Source organism: Arvicanthis niloticus, chromosome X, assembly GCF_011762505.2.
Source record: "Arvicanthis niloticus isolate mArvNil1 chromosome X, mArvNil1.pat.X, whole genome shotgun sequence".
NCBI lineage: Eukaryota > Metazoa > Chordata > Mammalia > Rodentia > Muridae > Arvicanthis > Arvicanthis niloticus.
In genome coordinates, this window is record NC_047679.1 from 52,071,905 (window position 1) to 52,097,595 (window position 25,691).

The 25,691-nt window shown below is 34.3% G+C and overlaps 1 protein-coding gene across 1 annotated transcript in view; it reads left to right on the forward strand.

Moving 5' to 3' along the window:
* Ar (androgen receptor) overlaps positions 1-25,691 on the forward strand; it is a 160,897-nt gene that overhangs the window by 111,941 nt on the left and 23,265 nt on the right. The window contains exon 3 of the mRNA XM_034485525.2: positions 18,380-18,496. Within this exon, the coding sequence (XP_034341416.1) occupies positions 18,380-18,496 (117 nt within the window). The remainder of the gene's footprint in view (positions 1-18,379; positions 18,497-25,691) is intronic.

Genomic DNA, 25,691 nt, shown 5'->3' on the forward strand with positions numbered 1-25,691 from the left:
CTTAAAAGAGAGGAGTTTTATTTGAGTATTGTTTGCCTTCTTATAAAATGACTCACTTTTAAACATCTCAACTTGGCCCAATCTACACTTGGTAAGTCTTCCATGCCTAGTCTTTAACAAATTTGCTATATTCTTATGCAACCATTGAGAAATGTCCATAATATATACACATACCCAGTAAATAGAGGTCACTTGCTAATAGCAGCCCTGTTTGTAGTAGTGTGAATATTTATCATCTTTGTTGCTAGTAACATAAGTGAATGACCTAATGTTTTCTTGCAGAAGAGAGCGACTGATTATATGGCCTCACATTAACCCTCAGTACCTACAAAATAAACTATAGGGTTTGCTGACTCACACTAGGGAACATATACAGGGAATGGATCCTTAACCCTTCCCCTGGGCAGCTTTAGAAATTTTTAAGCAGTAAAGATGTGGTTGAAGCAAAGGACCCTAGAAGTCAAGTAATACACCTATCCAATTAACATCTCTCAGCCTTCCTATTATCATATGTAGAATGGAGTTAACAGTAGCCCAAAAGACCAAAAATGACAATACTTGTGAAAATACTGTATAAATTGCAGTGTAATGTGAATGTTTCTAGGAGGTCACCTTGCCATTGTAAAGGAAAATTATGCCCATTTTAAAGTAAATGCACACTTGCCTTTGCCCTTCCTGAAATCCTCAGCAAAAAGTTGCCTTTGGAGAAACAGCTTTACTTGTAAATCATTCCACTATTTTCGCTGCACATCTTATTAGCACATAAGGCAGATTTCTTTCTATACCAGAATGACTAGGTCTTTGAAGTACCCGCCCCCCCCAAGACTCTTAAATTTGGATATTCCCCTTCAAAATAATATATTTAAAAGATAACTCCAACTGGAATAAGTCCATCCACATTTGTATAATACAAAAGTAGAGTATACACACACACACACACACACACATAGTCTTCCAGCAAATAAGACATGGTCAGAAATGGCTGAGGGGCCATGGAGGGCCCCTTTCTATCATAGCTCAGCTTTGAAAAAGTTACTAAAAGCTTGTACAGATAAATTACAGAATTTATGGCAAGAGAAAACAATTCCCCAAAAAAAAATAAAAAAATGAAACTTTGTTTCATTGTCTGGTGTTTTAAATCTCAAGCAAACATGACTTTCATTTGGCATTCTGCAATGTCAAACTTTCAAATTGTTGTGCACAATTGGGCCATCAGTGGTCATCATATTGGAATCAATTTATTTGTAGTAACTTATACATATGAATATATGGATTTTTAAAAATTCTACCACCCTTAAAAACTGAGCTGGAGTCCCTAAGGAGTATGTCTGGTCTGACTATATAATGTGTCCTTTTGAATTTGTGAACTCAAATTAATTATGAAATAATGATTAGAAAATTATTTCTAAAGTCATTTTTTTCTTTTCTCCTGATGCTTAAACTGGCAAGGACACTGGTGATTATGTTTATCTGAAAATGTGGTGGCAGCAAGCTGAGATTTGTTCACTAGCCCCCCTTGACATGTTTTAGTCACAGTTCTGGAGACTTGAAACCAGGATTCTACATAGTGGCCTTATTAAACTTTAAGAATAAGAGATAAGGGCAGGGTTCCAATCAACCATTATCAGGATGGTGAGACAGATTTTTGCAAAATTGTGAAGCTGATTGCTTTCACTCCAAAAAGATGCTGATTTTTTTTTAGAAAAATATTAAAACTTCATAAATCTGTCAGAAAAACATAGACAAAAACCAATCAAAAATCATTCAGTCATTAATCAAATAGGATATATTGACAGTATTTCAATTTGCTAGACAGCAAGTGACAAAAGGAAATATCTATTACATTGTTGCCTACATACCTGAATAGGAGAAGAGTTATTCTTTTTAATTTACAGTGACCTATAAGGCTTCATATACTGCTGGGTATTGTCACATTGCAATATCACAAGATAATAATTGAAAGGTGGACAGAGGCCATGGGAAGAAGGATTGAATAGTGGATATAGCCTCTCTTGGCGATCCATTTTGAAATACTGGGATTGCACTTTCAAAAGGCTATTTTGAATTCCCATCCAGTGGCACTGCAGATAATAGAATCTCGATGTCACTAGAGGTGACAGAATGGATAATAGAATGAAATGAATGAGATGAGAAATCATGAAGAGTTAGGGTTCATTTTTATTTTGCGAAGAGCCTCCTTTAAGGACCACAGCAAAGTATTCCCACCATTAGACAAAAGAACAGTACCATGTAACTCTAGACAAGTCTCTGAGGCTCTTTGGACTTTTGCTTTTGTCTCCACAAATCATTAATGAGATTTGTTCTTTCTACTTCACGGCTATGCTGTGAGATGATACATGGCAACATATCTTAAAAGTGTATGAATGCCTAGCATATCCTCAAAGACTTTTGTAGGCTTTTACATTAGGCCAATTATGCTATAATTTACAAAGTCCTTTTGATTTCTTTTTCAGACTTCTCTTCCAGAGACTCAGAATTACTGGCACCAAAAAAGCACTCTAGGATTTTTTACTTTGAGATGTATTCTACATGCCACATTATTCACTCTTTTAAAGTGTACAATTTTGTGGCTTTTAGTGTATTCAAGAAGTTTTACAAACATCACCACTATCTAATTCCAGATGGTTTTCATTACCCCAAAAAGAAATCCTGTACTCATTAGTGCTTGCTCCCCATGGCCCCTCCTCCCAGCCTCTGGCAAGCACTACTTTACTTTCTGTCTCTGTAAATTTGTCAACTCCAGAAACTTCATATAAATGAAACAATATAGCATCTTGTATCTCTATTTAGATTCAGTGTAGTGAGCATATTTCCAAGTTCTATCCACATCATATCTTGTATCAGTTCTTCATACATTTCTCTGGCTAACTAATATTCCATGTATAGATATACCACTTTGGTATATGTATATTTGGGATGTTTCTATTTTTTCCTTTCTTATGAATAAGTTTCAATGAATATTTATGTGTAAGATTTTTGTCTACCCATACGTTTTCATTCGCTTGTATTTATACCTAAGAATAAATTTGAGGGTAATATGGAAGAACTAACAAACTTTCAGTGACTCACTCTATCACATTTCTTACATATATTTTCTAACACAAATTATTATTCATTTCTCTCATTATCATTATCACTGATCCCATTTTAGTGTATATAAAGTGATAGTATTCCACTGTGGCTTTCATTAAAATTTTGCAAATGGCTGAAACTTTTTATATTCCTTTTCATATTCCTTTTCACCATTTATGTATTTCTATGAATAAATAACTACTCATGTTAATTTATTCATAATTTTAAAGGCTAGGGTTTTGTTTTTGTGTAGTATGTATGTTTTCTTACTTAATGACAAAATCTTCTATCAGATATTAGATTTGCAAATTTTTCTACTCTGTAAGGTATCTTTTGCTTTTTGATGGCCCATCAAAAAGTTCTTTAATTTTTATAAATTCAAATGTATCCTGTTTGTCCTCTTGTTTGGGAGTGTTTTGTTGTCATATCTAAAATTATTACCTAATAAGAGTTCACATGAATATCTCTCTGGTTTCCTTGAAGAATCATATACTTTTAACCATTAAATTTGGTACTGTGATTCATTTTCTTAATGTTTACATATCATGATGGTAGGGGTCCTAATTCATTCTCTTGCTTAAAAACATCCTGCTGTCCTATCAGTATCACCATTAACTAGTTTGTGCTTCTATATTCATTTTAAGATTCTTTTCACAATTTCTGTAAAGACTTGCCTTAGTATTTGAAGTGATACATTGCTTTGAGTAAGATGGATATTTTGACAATGTTAATTCCATGTATCTGTGAGTTTTTCATCTTTTTCTGTCTTCTTCAATTTCCTTCTTCAGTGACTTAAGATTTTCATTGTAAAAATCTTTCACAACTTTCATTAGATTAATTCCAAGGTTTTTCAAGGCTATTTTGCATAGGATGGTTTCTCTGATTTTTTTCTTGGTACATTAATCATTGGTATATAGGGAAACTACTGATTTTTAAATGTTAATTTGGGGTTCTAATATTTTAATTAATGCAATTTTCAACTTTAGGAGATTTCTCATGAAGTCCCTTAGCTCTTTTCTGAGAAGAATCATATCATCTCCATATAAAGATATTTGGACATTTTTCTTTCCTGTTATATCTCCTTTTTCTTCTTCTTTTGTCTTATTGTTCTAGTTAAGTCTACAAGCACTGTACTGATTAGGAGTAGAAAAGGTAGACATTGTTCTATTTTGGTGAAAATCCTTCGACTTGGTTTCTACTTTGCATGGTATCAGCTGTAGGTTTATTGTCTATCACCTTTATTATGTTGGTATGTCTCTGTGTCCATAGATTTTACAAACCTTTGATTTTATTATTAAGAGATATTAGATTTTGTCAAAGACATTTTAAGTCTTCTATCATTCAGGCTATTTATATGATTGGTTACAATCATTGTTTTACATATGTGAACCATCCCTACATCTCTGGGATAAAATTTGACTTAGTTATAAATGATCTTTTTATGTAATCTAGAATTTTATTGGGAAGTCATACATTGACAGGTTTGTCTATGCTCATAGGGAGATTGACCCATGCTCTAGTTAGGTTTTCTAGTCCAGTGATTAACCACCATGACCAAAAGAAATTTAGAGAGGAGAGAGTTTATTTTACCTTAGCATTTACAGTATATTGTGAAGGGAAGTCAGCAAAGGAACTCAAGAAAGAAACCTGGAAGCAGAAGCTGAAACAGAGACCATAAAAGAATGCTGCTTAGTCCTCATAGCTTGCTCAGCCTTCTTTCTTATAGCTCTCTTGGACCAGCAGTCCAAGGGTATCAAACAGTGAGCTGAGAACTCCCATATGCATCATCAAACAAGAAAATGCACTGAAGTCTTGCCTACAGGCAGTCTGATGGAGGCATTCTCTCACCTGAGATTCCTCTTCCTAGCTAACTCTAGTTTGTGTCAAGTTGACAAAAAATAATAACAAGGATAATTTACACCTTGTCAACTTGACACAAAAACACATTACTTTCAAACCATACCATTTTCTCTCTTTGTTATCACTGCCATCTCATATAAACATCAGTATCACATTAAAAAACTGAAATAGAACTTTAAAAGTCTCATAGTCTTTAAAATTTCAATCTCATTAAACTATCCAAAGTCTAAAAATTTTTAGAGAAACTCTAAGAATCAGTCTCTCTAAAAAATCCAAAATTTCTCTAAAACATTTAAGTCTCTTAACTGTGGGTTATGATGAATTAAAAATTAAGTTACATACTTCCTGTTCCAAGAGCAACAAACCATGGCCAAAAAAAATTTAGAGATGAGAGAGTTTATTTTACCTTACAGTTTACAGTCTTTTATGAATGGAAATTTAAAAAGGAACCAAGGCCACAAAGGAATCATGATTACTGGCTTTCTTCTCATGATTCACTCAGCTTGCTTTCTTATAGTACCAAGGACTACCTGAATAGGAGAGGCACCACTTCCAGAGGATCTCTCCCCCATCAATCATTAGTCAATAAAATGCCTACAGTCCATCCAAAGGAGGCATTTTCTCAGTTGAGTTTTCTCTTCCCAGATAATTCTAGCCAATATCAAGTTGGAAAAAAAACTAACCAGAACATCTTATTACTATCTTTTCGTATTAAGTCTTTGTTTAATTTCAGGATCAGGAAATGCTGCCATCATATAAAGGTTTGTTTGTTTGTTTGTTTTCTATTTTATGGCATAAGTTCAGAAATTCTGGTTTTAGTTAGAATTCTGTGATGACTCCATCAGTCCTGAGGTTATTATAGTTGGGAATTTTTTAATAACTACTTCTACCTTGTTTACTATTCTGGATCTGTTTAAATTATTTACCTCATCTTGATTTAACTTTGGTAGCATACATCTAGAAATTAATTCATATCTTTTAGATCTCCCAGCTCTATGATTCACTGAATTTTCTCATTTTTATCTCTCCTTTTTATCTCTAATTTTATCTGTTTGTGTTCTTTCTCTTTTGGGTAATTTGTCTAAAAATTGTCACTCTTTCAAAGAGAATAGTCTTCATTTCCTTGATTCTTCATATTGTTTTTATTTTTATTTCATTAAATTCAGTGCTAATTTTTTATTCTTTTCTCATATACTTGTTTTTTTCATATACTTGTGTTTGTTCTATTGGAGTATTTGAATTGTTTGAACAGAGTTATAATCATTCATTTGAATTCTTTGTCTGATAATTCTTCCAAATCATTTTTATTAGCTGTCTTTGTTGTGGGATTGTTGACTTATAAAGGAAACATGCTGTCTTGATTTTTTTTCCTTTTAGTTTTTTGAGATGAAATTTCTCTCCAAATAACACTGGCTGTCCTAGAACTTGCTTCATAGACCAGATTAGCCTTGAACTCAGAGATCTGCCTGCCTCTGCTTCCTGGGTCTTAGGATTAAAGACATGTACCATCACCCTTGACTGTCTCATTTTAGATAGATAGATAGATAGATAGATAGATAGATAGATAGATAGATAGATAGAGATACTGTTTCTGTGATGGAATTTATGCATCTAGAATTGGATCTTCCATTCTTTTATATGTTTTGTTTTAATTTTTCAATTCTGGCCACCTTTTTTCACTGTTATGTTCACTGCATGATTAAGTCCTAATATAATTGAAGTGTCCTTTGCTTTGTGGGTCTGCTTGGTATTTAGGAAGGAAGCCCTATCTCGAATCTTCCTTTGATGATCAGATATTGCCCTGCTGTATAGGGTCTCCAACCTAGGCCTACACAATTCCTGGTGAGTTGTGGACCTCTTCACATCTGTGAGACTTACTCAAAATCAGATCAAACCTCTGTCCTGGATCCCTAGCAACCAGCAGAACTTCTTGCAGATGTGAAACTTCCCACTTGTCTGTGGGCCTAACCTAGAGTTATATCAAGTTGCCATCTTCATCTAAGTATGCTTCTACAAGATGTGACACTTAAATAAGTTCTGATAGGCCTTACCCAGTTTTAGGATAGTCTTTCTGTATGATTTCAGATTTAGCTTGCTAATATTTTGTTCAGGTATTACCCTGTGATCATAAGAATTAGTCTATAGTTCACTCCTGGTACTATCTTTGTCTTGGATTGTTAATTAACATTATTATTATGAAATGAATTGGAAAGTTATTATTATTGTTTTCATAAGCTGTTTGTGAAAGATTAATATTAGATCTTTAAACATTTCATAGAATTCTCTAGTAAAAACAAATGCAAATGGTCCTGGGATGCTGTACTCGTTAAAGGTCAATTTTGATGTTTTAAATTTGTTTTTAGTCAGTTTAAGTAATTTGTATCTTTATAATAATTTCTTGATTAATTATTTCATGTTGCCATATATTTGGATAAATTCACACATTTATAGATGCTTACAGGACAGAGAGGGGCAAACTTAATATAGCAGAGCCTAAGTCACAAAAACACTGCTGATGTCTTTAGTTGAAAGTAATTTTCCATTCCTGATATTTGTGAGTTAGCATTTTCAACTGGAATGTCAAAAGCCTCTTTTCTCTGGATTATTAAAAAAATTATTGATGATTTAGAGCCAAAGATGACCTTTTTGTTTTCCAAGAAAATGTCTAGTACCCCATTGTTATAAATTTTCTCCAGAATACAAAATTCCTTAGATACCTAGATACTTTTGGGACAGTGACAATGTTGAGATGAAATAAACATTGTTTGTCAGCTGCTGTTACTCAAGATGGTCATAGTATGATTTGGTAGAGAGATTTGGTTTTAGAGGATTTTTCCCCATCACGTTACTCAAGTAACCTGATGTACATTTGAGTTCTATTGATTTTGAAATCACAATGCAAGGGAGTGACTTACACACTCTATATCATATTATATTATATTATATTAATATTATATTATATAATATAGAAGTTTTTAAAGGAAAATTTATTTATTTATTATTATTATTGTATATTTTATTTACATTTCAGATGCCACCCCCTTTCCCCATTTCCCCTCCCCAGAAAACCCCTATCCCATGCCCCCTTTTCCTTTTTGCTTTTATACAATTTTTTTTAAAAATGTTAATTAAAGTTTTTATAAGTTTGGTAATGCTCAATCAGAAGTGTAACCTAATACCCAACCTAGTATATAGAAGTTTTAATATGCTAGTCTTGGAAGATTTCTCATTTTGTATGTACCTATTTTTTCACAGTTCAGTTGATAACAACATTTGGGGATGATTTATCAATAATAATATAAAAATTTTTATTTAGTTTTGTTAAGACAAAAGTATAGTCATATATCTTTATGGAGTAGAATGTGACTATATGCATGTATCAAACCAAACTACTAAGTACTTCTATTTCATTAATCATTTTCATGTGTTGGAAATGTTGATGCTTATTTTTCTATTTAATTTGAAATCTAATGTAGATTTTTATAGATAATAGCTAGCCTACTGTGATATAGAGAACATCTAATTCTTTGCATGAAACTCCTTTAATGAACTCAAATATATGAAAGAATAATAAATTATTTTCATACTAATAGATAATCTAAATGGATTTAGATAATTTAGATAATGGATGCAATCTCTCATGCAAGGACAGAAAAGACTAGAGAAATATCCAACATACCAACACTATCTCACACATTTTCAAATAACAGTATTATAGTCACATCTGTTGGTCCATTCTTCCAATAATTCTAACAGATAGTAATCATTCAATGCAAACCAAAACAGAGACTGGAAAACCAAAATAAAATCAAACCTGTTGGTATCTCTTATGGTAGTTTTAAGAAGAATTTTTTTCTACCTTTAATCTCAGGATTTAGGAACCAAAGAAGAGGAATCATGAATTTGATACCAGGCTTTGCTTCATAATAATACTATACATCCTAGATAATTTTAATTTTTAAGAGGAAAATGATACTAAGAAAAAACTGTCACTATGCTTGATCAAAGCTAATTGAATATTTTGGAGGTTTGTATGACTAACATATCATAATTTCATAACCTGTTTTATGTGTCAATCTTGGCTCTTTCTAGCTTCCATTCCTTTTCAAACACATCATGCTCTCTGGCTGAAACGCCTTCCAGTGCTTTGTTTACTTAGAAAAAAGTCTGTTTTTATTAAGAATACGCTTTCTGTGAAATGAAACTTCTACGAAATTCTTGATCTCAGGAGTTTAACATTTGTTAGTTGTTAGAAGTTTGTTTTGCAGATTATTATCCTGTCTATCTTCTGATGCATTGTGTAACAATTGCTACCATTTTGCTCAGTTTTTAAAAACCTTTTATTCAGTCCTATCAAAATTTGCTCATCTACATCTCCATATTTGCTTATCTCATTAAATATTTACTGAATGCTTATTGCTTTGCAAGCAGTATAGCATTTAAATTTTGCAACAGATATATGTGTTCTCTCCACTTCATAGAAGGCTAAATGCACATCTAAAGAAATCAAGTAGTTTGTACCAAGTTGTACCTAATAAGACAGAAGAAAGACTTGAACATAAACCTGTCAAGCTACCATACTTCACTTCTTACTGAGTGTATTATATTCAGTCCTCTTTCTTTCTGCACTTTCCACTGATTCTTCTCTGCAGGATTTGTGAAGCTTTCCTAGAAGCAGAAATAAATTTTGGATTCTTAATGTTCATCATGATATAGCTTCCTAGGGGGACATTATTCAAAATAATCCTTGGGAAAAACATGAAAGGAAGCATGGAGAAAAAAGAACTATAAAATATATATGGGATGCAAGCTCCCATGCCCCTCTCCCAATCTTTAGTGTACATACTCAATGAAAATCCCAGTGACTCATAATGTAGCTAATATCTTTTAGTTTATCTTGATGCTATGATGCAGATTAACAGTACCTTAATAGGGCTAAGCCTAGGCTTCTCTTTTTGAATCCTCTCCTCTTTCCTTCTCTTCCTCTTGTCTTTATTTTCTTTTTCTTGACTGACTTCTCCTCTTTCCTGCCCTTTCTTTCTTGTCATTCTTATCCTCCTTTTTCTCTTCTTTGCCTCTTTTTTCTTCTCCCCCACCCTCACTCTGCTCGCTGTCCTCTTTCTCTCCCGTTTCAATCTTCTCAAGAAGCATATAAGTGTTTTATAAGTGAGATGGTACACTATAATCATCTTGGTTAGTAGCTTTAGAATTTTTTTCACCAATCAAATCAGAAAAGCACTCCAGAATCAAAGTACAAAGAAGATGTGAGTCTAAGCTGTGTATTAAATTTCAGTTTTCAAATTCCATCTCAGTTGATTTTATATGTTTAAATAATATAAGAAAAAGTCTGAATAATTTGATTTGAATCATTTGGTAAATAAACAACATTAAATGCACACCTGAGTGATGTACAATAAAAGAGCTCAGCTTTCTGGAATTATTCAGCCTCTCTGGGGTTCCTTATTATTCTAAGAGAATTTTCACTTTGCTTATGACTTATCAGTTAATTAACATTTTCTAGATACTTCACACATATTTTTTAAATGTCACAGATTTTCAGAAGTGCATTTATACAGCTCATTTTTAAAGGGAGTCACTGAATCAGAAAAGATCTGCTGTTAGCCCCCATTACAATATTTGATACTAGTAGGTGGAATTTCTGGGATTTTCAAGCCCAGCCTTCTGCCTCCTAAATCTGTGCTTCAAGCACATCCTGCTTTTTTGCCCAGGTAACAAATATCAAAGACAACTAATAGCACTTACCATGTGTGCCTGACAGCATTTTACTATCTGGGATGAATATTAATTTATCAGGTGACTAATAGATTCATCATTCCCAGCCTGGAGTTTCATGTGATGAAACTGAATCTCAAACAGTATTGTCTTTGCCAAGCCCTCACAATGAGCCACAAGACATAAGCCATGACCTAGACATCCTTGCCTCATGCCAAAGTTCTCATACATTCTTACTTATTGGTAAGACTGCAGTTTCATGTGTGTGTATTTACAAAATTAAAGGAGATCTTGGAGACTGTTCCATATTTTTGCATATAAAATTGGTTTTAATGAATGCACTATTACATAATAATTTACCTATTCTTGTATTGATGGGAATTTATGCTGTTGTTAATCTTGTACTGTTATAGCAATATTGTAGTGATTATCTGTGTATGTGTCATACATGTGTAAAAAAATGTGCCTAGTCAAAATATATGTACATAACTTTTTACTTTAAAAGAGAACTCAGTTGAAACACATGTGATCAGTACATTGATATCCAGAAACATATCAATTGGGTAAAGCATGTAAAGATGGTAACATGTTCTTAAAGCATCATTGATTCTGTTCAGGCAGTGATCCTAATAATATAAACAAAAATCCAGAAGTGCTCTTTTTTTTTTCTTTTTTATTGGATATTTTATTTACATTACAGATGTAATCCCCTTTTCCCATTTCCCTCCTTACCCAGAAACCCCATATCCCATCCCACTTCCTCCTGCTTCTATGAGAATATGCCCCCACCCACCCTCTCACTCCCACCTCCCCACCCATGATTTCCCCCACTCTGGGACATCCATCCTTCACTGGACCAAGGACTTCCTCACCCACCTATGCCTGGCAATGTCATCTTCCCCTATAAATACAGCTGGGGCCATGGGTCACACTCCCTATGTGCTCCCAGGCTGGTGGTTTAGCCCCTGGGAGCTCTGATTGGTTGGTATTGTTGCTCTCCCCATGGGGCCACAAACCCTTTCAGTTCCTTCAGTCTTATCTCTCACTTCTTCTTTGGGGACCCCATAATCAGCTCATTGGTTAGCTGTAAGCATCCACCTCTGTATATTTCAGGCTCTGGAAGACCTCTAAGGAGACAGCTATACCAGGATCCTGTCAGCATGTACTTCCTGGCATCCACATCAGTATCTACCTTTGGTGACTGCACATGGGATAAATACCCTGGTGGAACAGTCTCTGGATGGTCCCTCCTTCAGTTTCTGTCCCACACTTTGCCTCCATATTTGCTCCCATGAGTATTTTGTTACACATTCTAAGAATGACCAAAGCACACACACTTTTATCTTCCTTGTTCATGAGCTTCATGTGGTCTGTGAGTTGATTCTTGGATATTGCAAACTTTGGGGCAAATATCCAATTATCAGTGAGTGAATACCATGTGTGTTCTTTTGTGATTGGGTTACCTCACTCAGGATGATATTTTCTAGTTCCATCCATTTACCTAAGAATTTCTCGAATTCATTATTTTTAATAGCTGAGTAATATTTCATTGTGTAAATGTACCACATTTTCTGTATCCATTCCTCTGTTGAAGGACATCTGGGTTCTTTCCAGCTTCTGGCTATTATAAATAAGGCTGCTATGAACATAGTGGAGCATATGTCCTTGTTATATGTTGGAGCGTCTTCTGGGTATATGCCCAGTGGTGATATAGCTGGGTCCTCAAGCAATGCTATGTCCAGTTTTCTGAGGAACTGCCAGACTGATTTCCAGAGTGGTTGTACCAGCTTGCAATCCCACCAACAATGGAGGAGTGTTCCTCTTTCTCCACATCCTCGCCAGCATCCACTATCACCTGAGTTTTTGATCTTAGCCATTCTGACTGGTGTGTGGTAGAATCTCAGTGTTGTTTTGATTTGCATTTCCCTGATGACTAAGGATGCTGAACATTTCTTTAGGTGCTTCTCTGCCATTTGAGTTTCCTCAGTTGAGAAGTCTTTGTTTAGCTCTGTACCACATTTTTAATAGGGTTATTTGGTTGTCTGGAATGTAATTTCTTGAGTTCTTTGTATATATTGGTTATTAGCACTCTATGAGATATAGGATTGGTAAAGATATTTTCAGAAGTGGTCTTTGACAAAACTTTAGAGAGAAAATTACAAAGAGGTCAGACTGAAATATGAGGGAGTAAAATAATCTAAACCTATTTGTCCTTCTTAATATTAGTCCTGCCTTTTGCTACAGCTCAGTCTGTGTGCCTAAACCTGTCTACAGTATCCTACAAACTCAAGAGCAATAAACAGGTAGAAACACCTAACTGGGACTCAACAGGAATTTGAGAATTTTCAAAAAGTGTTCAATTGAGTGATGGCATGAAAGGTTGTAGGTTATGGTTTCATTGTATCTGTTACAAAACATGCTAAGAAGAGGTGAGACTCATAGATGAAGTGGTCATCCAACTAAGGAGCATATAATGTCATTTGGACAAGAAATACAAACTTCAGTGACCTAATGCACATCATGGTGACAAGAATTCACAATTCTACATTTTCATACTTGAAAGTTCTAAAAGTACAGATTTGTAATATGCTTAGCACAAAAAGGGTAATGAAATAGATGTTAACTTCCATGATTTAATTGTTCTGTGCTTCATACATATATCAAAATATCACATCATGTCCCATAAATGTTATTTCTCAAGATTTTAGGGAAAATAAAAACATGAGTTGATGAGCTCTGGGTATTTACATATTAAAATGGAAACTAGACAAATATACTATTCATTACTGTCATTTTTGTTGATTTAACAACCCAGTATGTCTAAAAGCACACTTCCAAGTTATATTGAAGCAATTGAGATCATCATTAATAACTGTGTGGTGTTCCTGTTTTATGAATATGGATTGATTTAATTAACCTCCTAATAGTAGACACTTAAATATCTCAGTTCTCCTGTTTAAATAATGCTACATTGAACTTATTTATACATAGCTCATTATTCCTAGAAGTTAGATTTTTAGTAAAAATTTATGTATATTCTTACTTATTTAGAATAACTAACAAATAAATCCCTTCACCAATACTTAATATTTAATTTGACAATCAGTCTAGCATGTAAAATGGTATTTAATTTTCTTTCTATTATTTTAGGGAATTTGACCAATTTTCATATACTTCATAGTTATTTTCATTTCTTCTTATATTTTCCTGCTCATTATGATTTCTATTTTCCTATTGTACTGTTTTTAATCTTTTGTCAAATATACAGAAAACTAAAAAATGAACTAAAAGAAATTCAATAGTTCAAATGATCAATGGACTAGTGAAATAGCCACAATTCTCAAAAGATGAAATACAAATGATCAGTTGATTTAAAGTTTTCTCCTCTGCTGTATATGTGCCCAGGGCCTCAGACCATCCATCTCATATATGCTTGCTAGTTGGTGATTCTGTTTGAGAGATCTCAGAGGTCCAGGTTAGTTGAGACTCTGGTCTTCCTATGGGGTCGCCCTCCTCCTCAGCTTCTTCAAGCCTTTCCCTATTTTAACCACATAGATTTTCAACTCCACGCTATTGATTGGGTTTAAGTATCTGTGTCTGTCTGGGTCAGCTGTTTCTTGGTCCTCTCAGAGGACAGACATGCTAGGCTCCTGTCTGTAAGCACACCATAGCATCAATAATAGTGTCAGTTCTTGGAGCCTCCCCTTGAGATGGATTCCAAGTTGCAGTGAGAGAAGAGCCTAACCCTGTAGAGACTTGAGGACCCAGGAAGTGGGGAGGCATGGGTGGGGGTGGGGTGGGAGCATTCTTTCAGACATATGGGAGGAGGAATGGGATGAGAAACTGTGAGAGGGTAGACCGGAAGGAGGGTAATGCCTGGACTGTAAAAATAATAATAATAAAAGTAATTTAAAAATTAAAATCCTGTGTTCTACCCAAAGATGTCTTTAGCAGAGGAAAAAAAGTTTCTCCTTTACTAGCCATCAGAGAAGTGCAAGTTAAAGCTATACTGAGATTTCAATTCACCCTAGTGAGGATGTCAGTTGTTAAGAAAATAAAAACATGTGCTGTCAGAAATGTATACAAAAGTGAATCCTTGTACAATGTAGGCTAAAATATAAATTAGACCAATAATGGAGTTTGCGTAGAAAACTAAAAACAGATCTATTATATCACCAGGCTATACTACCCCTTCATGGGTACCCAAAAAATTCCAAACAATATGTCACAAATATGCATACCCATATTTACTGTAGCCCCATTCACACTAAGTTAAGTTATGGAATTAACCTTGGTATCCAAGAACAAAAGAGTAGATAAAAAAAACATGTCATATATACAATGCAATATTTTTGAACATAAAGAGTTGTAAGTTTTGTCATTTGCAGGACTAGGATTAATTATATTAAGTGAATTGTGTCAGTCTCAGAAAGACAAATATATTTTTCCTTATAAATGGGTTTCAGATTTTATATTAGCATGTAAAACCATTAACCACTCATTTTGGAATCATATAGCAAATAATTTATATTTAATTCACAAAGTTGGGATGATGCATTATATAGAGCATATATGTTTTGGGCTTTTCTTATTTCTTTTACAAACTAACCTCTGCTGAAGCTATCAAGGTATTATAACTGTCATATCTTTAAAAAATAATCTAAATGCCTTCTAGAGAATATCTTATTATTCTTCTTTTCAGCATTATCACACACATTAGTTTATTCTTTGAGATATATTTTGAGACTATTTTGAAAAGATTTTGTTTAGATTTTTTTTTTACATTTCTCTACATTACTAGAAGAGAACAGATCTTTAAATCATTGTATCTTCACCTTGAAGACCATCATACATCTTTCCATTTGATTCAGACTTTTCTCTTACATACATTGATAATTTATTTTGCCTTGTAAATTCCATATTAAAGCTCTCTGTACAAAGTATGATAAATTGTATTCTTCAGCCTTCACTGTAGATTGATGAAGATAATAGGTCAACAATTTCTACATTTATATAACACAATGACACTAATAGTGGTTAAGTCACCTAACTTATTTGTTTACCCAAAATGGTGTCTGTGTGTGCTTTTTTTAAGTGGAAAAAAGCTTACTTAGACATTGATGAAAAGTCGTAATGGGTGGAAAACTTGTAGGTCCGACAGAAAAGAATAGAAATAGGGTAGTTATGGAAAAACAGTCTTCTTACTGTCTCAGTCACTGCTGAGACATGGAATCATATTCAATATTTATGATAAAAAAGAAACAAGACCAGGAATAAAAGGCAGAATATAGGCCAGTCAATAATTTCAGAGCCAAGATACATGCAGATACATCTTGCCAATTTTATAACCCTTCTGAGTATTATAAAGCACTGAAATGCATGCTCTCTTTGCAGTTCTACAGTGTATCCATATATGTTTTAACATGAGAAAGACTGTTTATATTTTTCCAATCATTTCACAATGACTTTTTGTAAGAACCTGATAATGGATTGTTGATAGACTTTTGCTATTGAAAATAAACAGTTTCAAAGAGTAGAGTTTAATGTTTAGTCTCTGATGAGCAGGAGCTAGATAGTTATTTGTATTATCTGTGCTAATTTTTCAGCTACGTAGACTACAACATAAAATTATGTGACCTTCTAACACCAAATTGGAACAGGCCCAGATCCCACTTACAAATTTCTCTGTCAACTGGAAATACAGAAGCTGACTATAAATGAGTAATACAGAAAGATATCTAACACCTTCAGAATGCTATTTCTCTAGACTATAACCATTTAGCATATATTTCCATTGTGTGCAATTCTCAAATGTTATGCTGGATTTACCACCTACTTGTTGTGGCTTGTTCCATCTCCACCTACTATGCCCAATTTCGTACCTTTAAAACTAAAAATCTTATTTAAATTTTTATTAGAAAGCTTTTACTATCCTTAACTGATCAGATTTTGTGTCACTGTCACTGATGAATCAGTACTACAAAGAGACAGTAAGTTTCCTGGAAGAAGATATCTTTTAACAGGGTTCAGAGATATTACAAACTGAGTCTTAATTCAAGAAAGTGAGGGGGGGACATTTTGCAAGTATGTTATCAAGGTCATTCAAACCTTGTGTAGAGGAGTGGGCTTGATGTAACCAAACAGCATTTTAAATTTTTTCTCATTTATTAGAGTCACAGTCTTAGAGCAAACCAAGGATGTAATACCAGTTAGGTCAATAGGCCTCTAGAACATAGATGACAGAACCCCTGTAACAAATACTGTAAAGCTTGATTCTACATTGTATTAGAAATTATACATTATGATCAAAAAGGATTTACTACTGGGATTCAAGGACAGTTCATATAAATAAATAAATAAATAAATAAATAAATAAACTCATCATGTCAACAGAATGTAGCCAAAAATTCGTATGATCATTTCAGGAAAAACTGAAAAAGCATTTGGCAAACTTCATTTCATGATAAATACCCTTAATAAACTACACAAAAGTTCCTATAGCACAAGCTAAAGGTCATATATAAGTCAATAGTTGATATCATACTTATGACCTAAAAAAAAAAAAAAAGACAAGGACATACAATGTCCCTACAACTGTTTAACATAATGCTGAAAGGCAGAACCATTTTCATCATAATGACCCTTATTTTTGTTATCAAAAGGGGGAATATAGTAATTCTTTCATTTGTACTTCACTCATGATTATTACTAAGCTTGTAAACAAATCAAATATGATAAATGTATAATTATTATGATATAGAACCCTAAAATTTCAGCCATATTGTGAAACAGAATAAATAATAAAGAAGTAATAGACCTTTAAATGACCATTTTCTTCTATCTTGTTTTATCCCTATTCCAAAATGTGCAGATTAACTGTGAATGTATTTCGGACTATTTCTATGTTGTCTCCTTTTCCACATGCATCTCTATGGTCTGTATGCTTATTAAGTGAGTTCATATGTGTTTATCAAAGGCCTGCTATATGTGGGCTTGTATTGGGAGCAATATAACAAAACAAAGTACTATCAAAACACAGTTTTTGAGTGGACCACATCTTCCTTTCAGTAATTCTTACTCTGAAAGAGGGGATAGGGCTCTCTGCGTATCTGTAAGGACTCAAGCTGTACAAGGTTGTGGGTATTTTTTTCTCTACTGCATTCAGAGGACTTCCTTTTGCTTCCCCCTGATCCATCACACACAAAGAGTAGGCTTCAACCTCCAGGCTTGGGAGTAACATCATTGTCAATGTAAAAAGAGAGATCACATAAAAAAATGAATGTGCTAGGTTTTTATGCATCTAATTAGCTTAACTATGAACCTATGCATGATTACAGGTGTTAGTAGGAGAATGCATTGATTAAGCCAACATCTCTTCAAGCTAACAGAAGCTAACAGATAATTTCCACAACTGGTCATTTTCTCAAGGGCATTCCTGGCTTTTAGTCAAGCTTAAGCATCTTGTTTGCAAAAGCAGTAAATAATCATAATAGTGGAAATGTTAACAAGATCCGAATTGCTAATATCTATTTTAAAACAGCTATAAAATGGAATCTGTATAATAAACTTGTTTGGGGGCAACTATCTCTCTTTTTATCGTATATGTTAATATTCTTGCCTAGAAATACCCAAGGAAAGATGCTCTGGAGACACATTAACAGCAGAGCTAACATTCTTGCATTTCTTCTCCCAGGGAAACAGAAGTATCTATGTGCCAGCAGGAATGATTGCACCATTGATAAATTTCGGAGGAAAAATTGTCCATCTTGTCGTCTCCGGAAATGTTATGAAGCAGGGATGACTCTGGGAGGTATGATATTTTCTCCTTTTTTTTTCATTGTCCTTCTTCTGTTCACCTTCATCCTTTATAAGTATTGCATTAGACTTGGATTCTCCTCTGTAATACTTCTAAGAGTATGCAATAGATTCAGATTAGCCATCTCATGGTCCCTTCTTTATTTATGCCTATGGCCTTCATAACTTAGGGTTTGGCATAGAACCAGGAAGCATGAAGGAAGGATTAGAAAATAACAGACCATGAATGAGGGTGTGGTTTTTTTATTCAGTTCCTTAAGTGATATATTGACACTGTTGCTGTTCAGTAATCAGAATGAGAGAAGTGCATAATCAAAACTGTCACAGGTGCAGGATGACCATGGCACAGGCAGGCTCAAAACACCTGGGACTACCCCTCAGCTAACTGCTGCATGTACTGTAGCAACAGCCAACTGGAGTGTAAAGCTGCTTCTCTTTGGATCCTGTAACTAAGGTACCAAACAGAGCCAATTTCCTATCCTGTGTCTCCCAGAAATCAGCAGGCATTTTAATCATTTCCTTTTCTTTACAAATCCATTGATCATTTCCAAAAGCATTTTCCTAGTAGCACATTAGCTTCTTAAGAGATATAGCCCTTTCAAGAGTGACCCTCTATCATAAGACTCTGTGTCCTATGAGCTTGTGTCTACCATGAACTTTGTCATCCTTCCAAAATGGCCTCATACTACTTGCTTGACATATACTTCCCTGCTTCTAATTCTTCATATCTTCATCTGCCCCGTGCCAGAATCCACTCTGTTGCCTGCTGCTTCCAAACAGATGCATCTTTCATGAGAAAAAAAGAAGCTCATTAGTCTACATTGATTTAGAAATGGAACTCAAAGAAAAACAAATCTATTTCTGAGTGCCTAAAACTATAATTTTATATTTGATTACTCATTATCAATCAGGAAAACCCAAGTGACTGGAATCTAGCCCACTTTTCTCCCACCTCATGGGTAATTTAGAACAATTGTTTTCTCTGTCTATCTATAAGGCACTTAATGCCTACTCTGCCTATATATCATAGTAGACAACTATATCCTCCCTTCCACACAGACAAGTAGTACTTTTAATAAGACCATACTACAGCAAGGAATTTGTTCCAGGCTACATCTGTGAGTTTCAATAGGAGAATCTCAAGTGATGTGTAGTACTCTCAGGCATCACAATTAGAATCCCTGTAAGTTATTTTCCAGTTAAATCAGATTCAAATATTTGACCAAAATCCAATCCTGTTTTTGCTTGTTTGGTCTACTCTAAGGATGTAGTATAGTTGTGGTCTGTTGTGCAGAAGAAGACACAAGATCATTGCGGTGGGCCGAAAGAAATCCAGAGGTTACAGGGAAAGGGTTGACAGACAGAGTTTTACTGCATGAGTGTTAGAAATCTTTAGCCAAGTTCTCTTATGCACTCATTTCTCAATTATTTAACCTTCTGTGAATTAGCATAGTAGACAGTGGTATCTAAGTTGAAGATCCCCTGTCTTGCCATCATTTGCAAGTCCTTATAAGCCCATTTTGATGCAAGCTTAATTATAAAATACTCCTTGTTAAGACATTAGTTTCATGTCAGAGTCTATTTTCTCCACTACGAAAAAAAAAAAAAAAAAGGGAAAAAGGTGTCTTCTAACATGATTACAGTGAGCCTCTTTGGAGGAAAATTTGCATATTTGTATAGCACTCAAACATACATTTCTGAATTAAGTCACTGAAAAGTGGTACAAAAAGCTTTCTGATTGGTTAAGTGAAGGAAATGTGGCCACATTTGAGTGGGCTTCGTGACTACATTGCTAAATTGTTATTGATGGTTTTGACCTCAGTTTCCTTCTCATGTATCTCTGAGTGTCAGATACATAAAGGACAGCATGTTAGGCACAAGCTATTCAGGCTAAGAAACTTCAATAAAAACAAAAGAAAGATGCCCACAAAATATAAGGATCATTTTGTTTTCTTTTGCCATACAGGGGATTGGATCTAGAGCCCTGTTCATGCTAGGCAAGTATTAGTCCACAGTCATACATGTCCAGGCAAGTCATAGAAGAATTATTGATGCTGTATAAATGACTTTACTTTTGAAGCCTGACAAGGTTAAAGCCTAGAAATATTTTTTTTACTCAATTCCCCCTGTGAGTGTCATTTTCACTATTTGTAGTTTATAGATACCATCCTCTGGCCAGGCAGTGGTGGCTCATGCCTTTAATCCCAACACTTGGGAATCAGAGGCAGAAGGATTTCTGAGTTCCAGGCTAGCCTGGTCTACAGAGTGAGTTTCAGGACAGCCAGGACTACACAGAAAAACCCTGTCTCCTGTCTCGAAAAACAAAAACAAACAAAACAAAACAAAAGAAACCAAAAAAAAAACCCACCCTCTGAGTTACAGTTAAGATCAAATGAGAAGGTAAATATGAACATCTTTGAAGAGGTGCTAGGTGAATGTGAAGACTTATTATTACAATGAGCTCACCAGCACATTAGGTAGACACAGCCTGTTCTTAACACTTAGCAATGACTTTCTCCTTAAGTAGCTTGGCTTGCCATACAGTATGTGTATATGTGTCTTATATGTAACAACAGAGATCACTAAAAATTACTTCTGGCTACATCACTCAGAAAAGTGCTACCAGCAAAATGCTTAAAATCTGATATAAGTACTTCTAAAACTATATGGTAATGTTGAAGCCCAAGTCAGTGAAAACGAAAGTGTGTATTCTCTTAGACTTTGCATATGGGTGGAATTAAAACTTCATCTCATACTTCCCAACATAACATCTTCCAAAGTTGTTAACTTAGAATATATATATATATATATATATATATATATATACATATATATACATATATACATATATATATGAATATATATATATACATATATATGTGTATATATATATATGTTTGAATTTTTATTCAAACAGAAAGATAAAAGAAAGCAATGATACCTAGTGGCCATTGTGAATATATTAGCAATATCTTCCCATTTTCATAAGAATTGGGTTTAGCATAGACTTTTTGATCACCTTCAAGAAGAAGTCACATAATTTTATTTCCTTTTCTGTACCACTCACACTACAATTTTATAATATATTATGAAGCAACAGTTAAGAATGTAGTACTCTCTATGAAGTACCTTCTGTGGAGAAGTCCCTTTTTCCTCTATTTTCCCATCATAAAACCAAAGACCCTTCTGTTATTAAAATTTTGTGATTTGATGTCAATAGCCACAAAGAAAAGACTGTAGTTCATCAACTTTTTTTTCAGTTGCCAGTTACCTACTCATAGAATTACTAATATGAGAGACTTATTTGCATAAAAATTTTAGCTGCCCCCCCATTCACACCTATGACAGGTATATGCCAAAACTGTAATTGATGAATGGATTATTGAAGGTAAAGCAGATAGATGTATTCAATTCTTGGAGAATCTGGCATTCTTCAGATGATATCTGTTTGGTCTCAAACAGATGATTTACTTTATGATCTCTAGCATGGCTTTCTCTATGGTGTTCCATATGCTACTGACAGGAGTTCCTAACTAAGAAACACTTAACAGAGAGTCATTTCTTCATGTTTCCATGCCTACCTTTCTACCCCTTGTTTTTCTTCTTAGTCACTATTGGTATTTATAAAAGAATCCAATGGGTGATGAGTTCTCAGGATGACTCTGCAGACTCTTAAATGCCCAGCTATGGAAAAAGATATCTTTCTTTGTTCTTGATTAATATCTGGCTGTATTTGTAAACTGTATATCAAGAACTGCTTAAATAATTTAAATACCTTGCCCATTTATTCATTTAAGAAAAAACTTAACTGTCTGAATAAGGACCTTCCCTTCAGAAAAATTGGTGGTGACTCTTACATAATATGTCATTCAGATAAATGTATAGACATCTGTTACTTTGCTTCGTACTTCCCAAGAAACACTTCCAGTTTCCAAAATGGATAGCAAAGAAAGAACCAGCCCTCCTGTGATCTTCTTTCCTGAAACATTCCTCTAACCACTTCCCATTTGTTCTTATTTCCCTAGCCAAATAGTATTGGTTTTTGTGTTCTGGGACTCTTGATTTCTCAGTACATAGTAAATAGCACGGACTCAATTATCCCTTGCCCTGGACCAAGTCATGCTGTAGACTATACATGAATTTTAGGTACTAGCTACCACCCACAGGAACAGAAGGACTGTGGGGAACCCATAGCATGTGAGATTTAATGAAGTGTACATTTATTTCAAAGTTTATTTGAGCCTATTATTCCAGTATTTGTGAAGCTAAGATAGGTATGCCACAACTTTAATGGTAGCTTGGCTACATAGTAACTTCCATGCCACCTAGAACTACAGCATTGGACTTTCTCAGTAAACAAAAAGATTAATTGAGGAAGATCTTTACTACTAAGACAATAAATGTTTTTATAAGGATAAAACCTTAACATGTATATAAGTTTTCACAATGTCTATGAGTTTTCTAGTTAGAAAGAGAGCCCAGGGATTTCTGGCAATAGTCTGATGCCACCATAAACAGTAATTTCCATTGCTGAAGATAGTCTTTATGCAATTACCTCATCATTTGCCCTCTCCAAGACTCCAAGAGAAGTACAGCATTGATCCTTCCATATCAGATATCTTTGGATTCAAGGAAATTATTGTAATGCTAAAATTCAACTTATTTCATGGTTCTGTATACATGTTTCTATTCATTGAAGGGGATTCATTTCTCTGTGCACTCACTCATCTACAAATACATTTTCTTAGTATCTCTTGAGTGCTAAATATGTACCAGAATTTATGCTTGACATATGAAGAGGCTGCTCCTGATAATAGAGTTTTAATGTATGCTTTTAAAAATTATATAGGACAAAGGAGATTGTCCAGTGGGTGAGGGCAATTGCTGCCATGCCCTACGACCCATACTTAATCTCTGGAACCTACATGGTACACAGAGATAACCAACTTCCTCAAATTGTCCTCTAATTCCTATACCTATAGTGTGACACATTCAAACATACATGGACTTGAATGTACATATGCACATGCACATATGCACACACATATATGCACAATAAATAAATAAATAATTTTTAAATATGTTAAATAAAGAAGACTGTGGTTATGATCATACATTACTCTTAAGGTATAAGTAGAAAATTATTAAGGCCATGAGCACAGCTTGAAAAAAAGGCACAGAGACATAAAATCTATGAGGAGCCTTTAAAGACCAGCAAGTGATTTAACATGGCCAGAGATAGGAAAATAGGGAAGGAAGCTGTGACCATACTGAAAGTGAACCCTATTTCAGGCAGTTGAAGATTTATGGTTGCCAGACAGACATGACCACATGTCATGTTGCTAATTGTTTATGTGTTTTAAGAGAATTTTTGGCAGCTTAAAATGTTATGTTAGGATGGGTTTACATTTTACAAAAGGAAGAGTGGCACACCATGCAGAATGAAACACAAATTTTTAACTTTAAATTTTGATTGTTTCTTGGAGTCTACTTAACTCCACTTGAGATTCAAATATACAATTATTGGATGTGCAGGAAAGAAAACTGGCCTAGACCAAGGCAATTGGCTTGTATGAAGAACCTACATATATACACCAAATACCAGTTGCCTTGATCTTGACCACAGTTTCCCAGTGTGAGCTCATAGAAAACTATTTCAGTCTATGATTTAGAGAAACTGATTTCTAAGTTCAAATTAGGAAAAGAAACTTGCATATTACAATCCTTAGGAAGATTTTCACTGTATGTGATAGATCTTAGTGAATACTGTAATAAAATAACAGAAGCTTTATAACTGAGGATTTCCAAACTAAATTACATTTCAGGTCTCCCTTTTCACATAGCACCATTTAATATCCTACCAAAACACTGTCTTCTGGAAAACACTCTTTTAAAATTATAACAGGTATAAATAAAGACTTTATTCTGTTAGCAAAAAATTTACCCACTTAATTTCATCCATTTCCCAGATCTTGTGTCATCATTTTCTGGATAAATCATTAAAGTATTCATTGACAAACGAGAGTAGTTCATCTTTAACATAGCCATGGCTACCAACTCCAATAAATTATGCCAGAAAATATCTATACCATGCTTGTCTCTCACAAAGAAGATGAAAGCACAGATATTTCTCATACAAGCTAGTAGCTATAGTCACATAATACTGTCCCAAGGAGTGTTCTTGAAACATTAAAGAAATAGAATATATTCCAGCATTATAGAAAGTGGCCACATAATGGTAAGATTCAATGACTGATTTCTCTGTATTTAATAATTGACATTTAGCATAGTGTTATAAATCACAGTTAACAATTTGAGTAACAAATAAAATGGTTCATTCCTGTAATCCTAGCATTCAAGGGGCTAAAACAGGAAAATCATGAGTTCTAGGCTAGCTTGGGCAACATAGAAATGTTCTATTTCTAAAACAAAACAAATATAGCTCAGTGATAGGACATACACCTAGCATACATAAAGGAATAATAATAATAATAATAATAATAATAATAATAATAATAATAATAGAATTCAAGTAGTAGCTTTTGTTCATTCATTTTTGTTTTTTCATCTTTTTCCTTGACTCTCAAGACTCAGAGTCTAAATTGCCCTTAATTAGGGTCTCTATAACTGTGAAGAGACACTGTGACTACAGAAACTCTTACGAAGGAAAACATTTAATTGGGGCCAGCTTGCAGTTCAGAGGTTTAGTTCATTATCATCATGGTGGAAAGCATGGTGACACATAGGCAGACATGGTGCTGGAGAGGTAACTAAGAGTTTTACATCTGAATCTGCAGGTATACCCAGCTTGAACATCTGGAACTTAAAATCCACCCCCAGAGAAACACTTTCTCCAGCAATGCCACACTTACTCCAACAAGGACACAAATCCTAATAGTGTCACTCCCTATGGTCATGTGGGGGCCATTTTCATTCAAGCCACCACACTGAGAATGCAAGCATTGAGTCTCAGTTCTAAGAAGTACTGCTTCTATATAAAACTCTCAGATACCTGAGTACTTTAAGAGCTCTGAATCACCAAAGGATGTACAGAGGAGCAAATTTTCACTATAGGTCTGAGCATCAACATATATAGTGTATGACTGGCACTTAGAACGTTGAGGTATTTGTTGTGGTGTTGAAGATGGAGCCTAAAGACTCAACACATTAGACAAAAACTCCCAGTGAGC